A 10,006-nucleotide genomic window follows, 5' to 3' on the forward strand; every position below is an offset into this window, starting at 1 on the left:
CGGATGTTGATGATGCCGTGGATCTCTTTGTTAATATACTAATAACTGAAATAAAGAAAGTTACTTACATCAAAACTTTATCACACAAAATGAAACCTCTTAAACCCTGGATCACAACTGGTCTTATTACTTCCATAAGAAATCGTGACCGCATGCATCAATTACTAAAAAAACAACCTTTCAATATAATTCTCAAAACCCAATATATTAATTATAGAAACACTTTAAATAACATGATTAAGCAATGCAAGTATGACTACTACAATAACAAATTAAATCAGTGTAGAGGAAATTCTAAAAAAACATGGGAATGCATAAATGATTTATTGAATACCAAACGTAAAACAGGTATGCCTAACATAGATTCTGAAATTCTGAACCATCATTTTGCTCATATAGGACAATTGTATGCAGATAAATTGATAAATAATAGCCCTGTCAGTGACAGACAACATACCCATATTGACTCTACTGTTCCTTCATATAATTCCTTCTTTCTATCCAATACAGATGAAAATGAAATATTCCACACCCTAAATTCCTTAAAAGCTAGTTCTTCTCCCGGTATGGACACCCTAACTTCTACTTGTCTCAAAAAAATTTCTCCATTTATCACTGAACCTTTGAAAAAAATAGTTAATAAATGCTTTCAAATTGGCTATTTTCCAAAACAATTCAAAGTAGCTAAAATCGTTCCAATTCATAAATCAGGTGATCCAACTAATCCTACCAATTACCGACCAATTAGTTTACTTAATAATCTAGCGAAAGTTGTAGAAAAATTATTAAAAAATAGATTAGTGAGTTATTTGGACAAATTCAAAATTATTAATGTCAATCAGTATGGTTTTCAAGCTGGAAAATCAACAGAAGATGCTATATCTAAACTTTTGGAATTGGTAACAGATAACTTCAATAACAAAAATAAAACGCTATCAACTTTTCTAGACCTGGCCAAAGCCTTTGATACTATCTCTCAGTCCAGGCTCTTGAAAAAAATGGAACATCTAGGTATTAGGGGGTTGCCGCTAAGATTATTCCATTCCTACCTGTCTGATAGGTTTCAAATACTCACGATTAATAATAAAACTAGTATTAAGAAGCTCTCCGAGTATGGTCTTCCACAGGGAACAGTTCTGTCTCCTATACTGTTTCAAATTTACATAAATGATCTACTTAAATTAAAAATAAGAAATTGTAACATCATATCATTTGCAGATGACACCGCTTTGGTTTTCACAGATCGCACATGGGAGAACATGAAAATCACAGCTGAGAATGGTTTGAGGGTGGTACATTCTTGGCTGAATGAACATCTTCTAACTCTAAACACAGATAAAAGCGTCTTCATTACTTTCTCCCCAAACGCATCAACTCAACCACAGTCACTCAATACCATCAAAATCCATTTACTAAATTGCAACAGTGAAAACCTATGTTCTTGTCCGAAAATAAATAAAAAAGATAATGTTAAATATTTAGGTATAACAATTGATCCCTATCTAAGATGGAACACCCATATAGATAACATGTGTAAAAAACTAAGATTTCTTATTTACAAATTTTATCAAATCAAACAACTGAACAATGTAAACATAACAAAGCTGATATACTACTCATATGCACAATCGGTATTACAATACGGTATTCGGGCTTGGGGAGGTGCTTTGAATGCTCATTTTAACAAACTTTTTATTATTCAAAAGCACCTAATTAAAACTATCCTAGGTAAACCTCGTCTGTATCCAACTAAATATTTGTTCAATGAGTTTAAGGTATTAACAGTCCGTCAACTTTATATCAAAAACCTAATAATTTTCATTAAAAATAATAGACATCTTTTTCTTTTCCGTGATACAAATCTCAATTTGCGTCCTTCCAGAAAGAGATTTGAAAACATAAGAATGGATCTCAATGTTTGCAGAAGACAATACTTTTACATAGCAAATAAATTGATTAACAACATTCCAGATTACCTCATTGAACATATCAATGGTAGATCCGATAAATTTTTCAAAAGAAGATCTATTGAATGGATAATAACCACTAAAATAGAGGATAAAATTTTTGATTAATTCATATTATCTTTCTCTATCAAGGTATGTTTTGCTGGCACTCTTGCATCTCTTTCTCTTTCTTTCTCTTTCCCTTTCTCCTTCTTTTCACTTCTTCATCTCTTTCATTTAATATTATGATATTGAATTTCTTATTATTTTTTGTTAATGTAATGTTGGCAACTCTTACCTGCGCACAGGATTTTCCTTGCAGGTGATTGGTTTCTTGTATTTTTGCTGTTCAAGTGAAATTTTTGAATGTATTGGTTTTGGAAGAAACAATAAAGTTTTGAATTGAAAAAAATTGAAAAAAAAAGATTAAAAGCAGAAGGTTACGGTGGACGGGACACATTCTGAGGAAATAAGAAAGCGCTCTGACAAGCAGTGTACTGAGGAATAATCCTATAGGAAGGAGACCAGCTGGAAGGCCAAAAACTAGATGGTGGCACCAGGTCCGGAAAGATATGAGGAGGATGGGCCTAAAAGAGGAGAACGCGAGTGACCGAAACTTCTGGAGAGGCTTAGTTGATGAGGCCAAGTACCGACTGGGGTACGAGTGGCCACCGCAGTAACTAAGTAGTACTGTTAATGAATCAATTTTTGAAATACAGTATTCCAAATTCATTTTGGTGGACTATATTGAAATTTTATATATCTTCCAGTAATTTTTGTCTTAATATCAACCATCTTCCACTTCCATTTCGGTTGATCATATTCAATCGTTTCTCCATGTAATTTGTTGTGAAAAGATTATTCATTCATCAACTTCTAAAATGTTCCACTCTCATTTGGATTTGCTTTATCCAATCGTTGCATGTATTCCTGTAGATTTTTTTGACAAAATGACTTATTTATATCATCCACTTCCATTTTGGTTGAATGTGTGCATAAATTGATGAAACTTGTTGCGGCAGGCATTGTGATCGGCTTTGTGATTGGCGCCATCTATATTAAAATTTTATATATCTTCCTGTAATTTTTGTCTTAATATCAACCATTTTCCACTTCCATTTCGGTTGATCATATTCAATCGTTGCATAAATTTCTCCATGTAATTTGTTGTGAAAAGATTATTCATTCATCAACTTCTAAAATGTTCCACTCTCATTTGGATTTGCTTTATCCAATCGTTGCATATATTCCTATATGACTTATTTATATCATCCACTTCCATTTTGGTTGAATGTTTGCATAAATTGATGTAATTTGTTGCGGCAGGCATTGTGATCGGCTGTGTGATTGGCGCCATCTGCATAATAATGTGCACCATAGTGCTGGTGTACCGACACAAGTGCACCAAGCCGGGGCCTATCTGCCGCACCGGGCAGGCGGCCGCCAACGGCTCCACCGGCTTCTATCTGCCGCCCTCCACCGCCTTCGACGAAATGCACGAAATGGAGTGCTTCACCGGACCTCTTGACACCAAGGTTAGCACTCACTAAAACCATAGAACTCAATATAACATCTGGAGATACTAATTAACGTTAGTGCTCGCTACAAACATACAGCTCAAAATAAGTTCTGGAGATACTAGTTATTGAGTCAGCAGTAGTTTGCCTATAGTGAGGGCCAAGTTATAATGGCAGTGAATTGCAATGAATTGAGTGACTGTCTTTATTTTCCTAGAGAGCGAAGTTAGGGCGCAGTCGGTCCTCTCTTACACTTAACTCTCTATTACAAGATAACAATACAAAAAAATACAAATAATATGATAGAAAAAAGAAAAAATTCAAAACAATATGAAAAAACAAAGAGAATTAAGATAGGAGAACAGCGTTGACCAATCTCTGCCTTAATTAAATGTATTTCTACATTGTTAAAAACGGATTTAGCAACGTTGTGGAGTTAGAAAAGGATAACACCATCTGCATTGTCGAATGATAGACAAGGCTAGCAACACCAATGTCAATCAAATACTGCCATTATAACGTGGACATCATTATAGTTTGATAAGCGATACTCAAATTCCTGCCAACCTAACTAAACAAGGCAGTAAACTACTTTTGAGTATTTTGTTGCCGCTTCAATTCAAAATAATAAGTTGAAATTAAATGAAGATATTATCATTGAGAAAAATAACATAGAAGTTATCCCATGGTATAGGTCGTTATGCTCAAAATTTGATGCTGATTTTTGTCAAGATCTACACATTTTTACTTTCCTTGTCCTATTACCATAGGTAAGGAAAGTATTGCTTTCCGAAAAAAATTAAGGTACCCCAATTTCTAATTTTCTATACGTTTCAAGGTCCCCTGAGTCCAAAAAACTGGTTTTTGGGTATTGGTCTGTGTGTGTGTGTGTTGTGTGTGTGTGTGTGTGTGTGTGTGTTGTGTGTGTGTGTGTGTGTGTGTGTGGTGTGTGTGTGTGTGTGTGGTGTGTGTGTGTGTGTATGAGTGTATGTGCGTCTGTGTACACGATATATCATCTCCCAATTAACGGAATGACTTGAAATTTGGAACTTAAGGTCCTTTCACTATAAGGATCCGACACGAACAATTTCGATCAAATGCAATCCAAGATGGCGGCTAAAATGGTGTCAAAAACAGGGTTTTTCGTGATTTTCTCGGAAACGGCTCCAACGATTTTGATCAAATTCATACCTAAAATAGTCATCGATAAGCTCTATCAACTGCCACAAGTCCCATATCTGTAAAAATTTCAGGAGCTCCGCCCCATCAATGCAGATAGATTCCCAATTATCAGGCTTCAGATACAATTGAAACAAAAAAAATCAAGTGGAGTAGATTGAGCATGAAAATCTCTACAATTAATGTTCAGTAACATTTTCACCTAAAATTGAAAATAAGCTTTAAATTCGATAAAATGTGATTATTCAATTGCAAATTATTGTTGATTCTATTAAATCATTCACTATGAAGAGATAGCAGACCTCATGTGTGTCTCCAGCGTTATTGCCCTGTCACCAGCTGGCTCAAATCTTTGAATAGTAGACTTGAGATGCGCGGGAACACTAGCGTCAGGTGATCAATTTTCATAACGGCAAGGAAAGTTGTGTGAGTGCGCCACACCAGAATTTTGAAGGTGTGTAGGTTTTGTAGATAACAAATTAACCATCCACTTCTAGGAATTCAATAGATTAACTAACATGCAGTATGAAATATATCTTGATTAATTTTTTCAGATATCTCTTTCATGATAATGTCCTGTGATATGTTGTAAGAAGTTGTATGCTAGTTGTATGAGGAACTAACGTGACTAATATTGTTTTCAGGGTGGCTTCCCACAAGATCAAGTGAATGGATTAAAGCTGACTCTACTCACCAATGGACGAATTCCCAATGGACATGCAACAAGAGAACGTGATCATGGTGTCAGAATAACAGAAAATCCTCAGGTAATATTTTTACTTCTCCTTGTAAAATCCTGTTCCAATATTAGAATGTTAGTTTTCGACTAAACAGGTTGTTTTCATAGTAAGTTAAACAAATTTCATAGGTTAAATCGATCAGATATACCGGAATAAACTTGAATCCCAGCTATTACTATAGAAGGCGGTAGAAAAAGAAACTCGGCAACTATGCCATCCTATCATTTCTACCGACTTTATAACGTGAAGACTTACATCATTAACGTGGAGCTCCAATTTATTTATCTAAGCTTCATCTCAACATCGTTCATTCATTAAAACTGCTCAAACTGTGATTCAGTACATTTACAACTCTTTAATACAGTAACAAATAATAATATTATTGTAATGTAGAGAATATCACTATGAATGTCTATTGCCCGGTTGCAGAGTCGCTACATAAAGTCACCCATAGTTAACAGAGCCATTAGTTAACAACTCGTCCATAAATAGATGTTCGTTGCAGAGTCGTTTGCCAGACCCCTGTTAGCTATGGCTCTGATAAGGCACACACATAAGTCACCACACTGCTGCTCATACCACTTTTTGCGTGGTATGCTTCTATCCAACTAATGTATTGGAAACGAGGAGAAAATCACTGTGAACAGTTCTTCCAAACCTCCAGTCGGATGACGTCACAACATGACGCTTGTCTATCACAAAACTTCTGTCTGCTTATTGTGTTATGTTTGGAGGTTACGAATCAAGATCGTATTTATTATTGTATAATATTAATTTAAAAAAATTGACCAGAATTATTTCATTGTCTTCTGACATTTTGATATATATTGGAAGCAAAGCAGCCAGTTTACAAGATATATTTCTAATGACTCTGCATAAGGTGCTTATTATTTAAATTGATAATAATTGATTATTCAAATTTATTAAATTATACAATTTATTAAAAATTGTATTAAGCTACATCTTCATTCAAGCTACTCGAATAGTCAATTATATTTTATTCAGTTTATTTACACTTTATCTAAAGTTTCAAATAGTTAACGTTATTATAATGTAATCAACTGTATGACCATACAGTAAACAAAGCAGATGACACTATCTCTTTCACGCTTTGCGATGTTGCCACATCGTTTATCAACAATTTATAAACTCTACTAATTGACAAAATATTTAATCTCAATCATAAAAATTTATCATTACATCTTTAAAAAATATATTTTCTTGACAAATAAAATATGATTAACTATTTTCAACAATAATGAACAGTTAAATTCATCAGATATACCAGTATCAGCTGTTTGGGTGGCAAGGCTGAGATCTGGCAACCCTTTTCTCCTATCCTCCTACACTGCCATTATAACGTGGACCTTACTATATGAGTATGAATAAATTTGAATTGATTGATTGATTGATTGAGTACTTTATTTATGTAGATTACAATGTATACTGGCTTATACACTTATCTACAATAGCTTACAATACAGCAAAATTATAGATGAATTTACATAATATAGACTAAGAAAATAATGAGAGTGTTAATTATTGAATCTCACTATAGAGTATTACAATTCATGTTCAGTATGATCCATCGACAACATCTGACTTTGAATCAATTGTTGATTGTTTCAGTTCAACTCGCCGATTGGCAACCTATCGCCGGGCTCGTGCGAGGGCATGCGCGTGGCCAGCGACGAGGGCGACAGTCTGCTCAGTGGAGGCCTTCAAGAGGCGGAGGTCGACGCCCTCGAGGAGGACGATGATGGCGAGAGCACCAGCCTCAACGACACGCAACTGACAGTACTGGACTGTTGCCAACAGCATGGAAACGACAGGCATCTGACAGCCTGTTGCCAACAGCACGGAAACGACAGGCACCTGACAGCAGCGCTGGACTGTTGCCAACAGAACGAGGCGACTGTCAAGTGCTGCAAGGCAGAACGGATGATAGCCGACGACGATGACGGCTTCCATGAGAACGAGGGCCACCGTCACCATCACCTCATCATGTTGGGGCCCAACGGATGAGTGCGGCACAAGCGGCTGGCACCCCGTCGCAAGCTCCTGCCGTTCTAGTACACACACAACTCACTCTCAGTCACAGACACACACAATCGGCACAACAGGTATGCGCATCAGATACAGTTGCAACAGCATCAGGGTCAGCAGGAATTACAATCGTATCAGCAACAGTTGCTTCAGGAATCACTACAATTCCATCAGGGACATAGGTTGCATCAGCAACAGTTGCTTCAAGAATAGCAGCAACTACATAGGAATAACAGGAATTACATTTGCATCAGGGTCACAGGTTGCAGCAGCAACAGTTGCTTCAGGAATTACATTTGCAGCAGCAACAGTTGCTTCAGGAATAGCAGGAATTACATTCGCATCAGCAACAGTTGCTTCAGGAATAGCAGGAATTACTACAAGTCCATCAGGGAGATAGGTTGCAGCAAGAGTTACATTCGCGTCAGCAACAGTTGCTTCAGGAATAGCAGGAATTACATTTGCATCAGCAACAGTTGCTTCAGGAATAGCAGGAATTATAATCGCATCAGCAACAGTTGCTTCAGGAATAGCAGCAACTACATAGGAATAACAGGAATTACATTTGCATCAGGGTTACAGGTTGCAGCAGCAACAGTTGCTTCAGGAATAGCAGGAATTATAATCGCATCAGCAACAGTTGCTTCAGGAATAGCAGCAACTACATAGGAATAACAGGAATTACATTTGCATCAGGGTTACAGGTTGCAGCAGCAACAGTTGCTTCAGGAATAACAGGAATTACATTTGTAGCAGCAACAGTTGCTTCAGGAATAGCAGGAATTACATTTGCAGCAGCAACAGTTGCTTCAGGAATAGCAGGAATTACTACAAGTCCATCAGGGAGATAGGTTGCAGCAAGAATTACATTCGCGTCAGCAACAGTTGCTTCAGGAACAGCAGCAACTACATAGGAATAACATGAATTACATTTGCATCAGGAACATAGGTTGTAGCAAGAATTACTTTTGCATCAAGAACAGTTGCTTCAGGAACATCAGTTGCAGCAGAAATTACATTTCCATCAGGGACATACGTTACATCAGCAATTACATTTGCATCAGGGACATAGGTTGCAGCAGGAACACTTGCTTCAGGAACAGCAGGAATTACAATTTTATCAGGGACAAATGTTGCATCAGCAACAGCAGCATTTACTACAATTCCTTCAGGGACATGAGTTGCAGTAATTAGACTACTCAGGAATTACATCTCAGGAGGACATGGGTTGCATCAGGATTTGCATTTACGTCACGGATCAATTGCAGCAGGAATTACTATTTCATCAGGGACAATTGCAGCAGGATTTGAACTCGTATCAGGGAACAGTTGCAGTAATTACAAGTAATGTCTCAGGGACTACAATTGCTTCAGGAACAAACGTTGTTGTAGCAATGAAACTTGCCTCAGGGATAACAGTTGCCTCAGGAACAAATGCATCAGGGTAAATTGCTTCTAGAACAATTGGTTATTGAATCAGTAAATAATGGTCAGGGATAAATTGTTCAGGAACTATTGCATTAGGGATAAACAGTCCAGGAATGATAGCATCAGAGATAAACGGGTCAAGAACGATTGCATGAGAGGTTCGGGAATAATTAGAATCAGGATCTAAATAATCAGGAAATAAATGGTTCAGAAATAATTGAGTAAGGATTGATTGCAACAGGAGTAACTGCATTAAGAATAGTAAGTGCAAGATAATTGCATTAGAAACAGAAATAGAATTAATAATAACTGGATTATTACAGCAGGAATAGTAAAAGCAAGAACAAATTATTGTAGTACATTTACATCAGGAACAGTTAGTAGATTTTGAAAGATTTTCTGGAGTATCTACCATCTCGTTTGCACTAAGAGAAGTAATATAATACTATCTCATTTGCATCAGTTGAAACACCTGCATCAGCAACAAAATCTGCGTGAATCATCGGCGTAAATCGCTATTTTAAGATAAATTCAATTCATCTTTCCAATGTACATGAATCTGAGAATTGATGTGCCTATATTGACATCTAGGAGAGCTTCAAATTTATCTCAATCAATTTGAAGTGTAGATGCAATGAGTGTGCATTGAAGAGATTGATTAATTGATATTTAGTGTTTGCTTCAGTCACATTATAAATCAGCAATCGCAATTAACTTTAAAACACTGAGGCCCGGTTGCACAACAGCCGGTTAAATTTTAACCGTGATTAATTTCACAAGAACCAATCAGAGAAGGCGTTTTTGAAAATACAGCTTCTCTGATTGGTTCTCGTGGAATTAATCACGGTTAAAATTTAACCGGCTGTTGTGCAACCAGGCCTCAGTGCTACTAACAGTAGCAATTATTGCTGCTTTATCAATCGCTGAGTTAGGAGAGGTAACATATAACTTTTTAATTTTTGTATACATTTTGTACAACTATCCAGTAGAATTTTCTGGAAAATATGAAGAACTTCGAGTTGTTGATAATTGGACAAAACACTTTGTGTCCAATTCTGTTTTGAACTTGAAAATTTGACGAAAGAAACTCATTTGATAATGCTGACACGGTTTGAGCATAAACTAAATTACAGTACCTACTTTTTCAGAA

The 10,006-nt window shown here is 36.4% G+C and overlaps 1 protein-coding gene across 1 annotated transcript in view; it reads left to right on the forward strand.

The window, feature by feature from the left end:
* LOC111046193 (protogenin) overlaps window positions 1-7,680 on the forward strand; it is a 285,414-nt gene extending 277,734 nt beyond the window's left edge. Inside the window, exons 17-19 of the mRNA XM_039433843.1 lie at window positions 3,273-3,481; window positions 5,287-5,409; window positions 7,012-7,680. Coding sequence (XP_039289777.1) covers window positions 3,273-3,481; window positions 5,287-5,409; window positions 7,012-7,407 — 728 coding nt within the window. The 3' untranslated portion in view covers window positions 7,408-7,680. The remainder of the gene's footprint in view (window positions 1-3,272; window positions 3,482-5,286; window positions 5,410-7,011) is intronic.
* Window positions 7,681-10,006: the final 2,326 nt, after the last annotated feature.

Source organism: Nilaparvata lugens, chromosome 8 (assembly GCF_014356525.2).
Source record: "Nilaparvata lugens isolate BPH chromosome 8, ASM1435652v1, whole genome shotgun sequence".
NCBI lineage: Eukaryota > Metazoa > Arthropoda > Insecta > Hemiptera > Delphacidae > Nilaparvata > Nilaparvata lugens.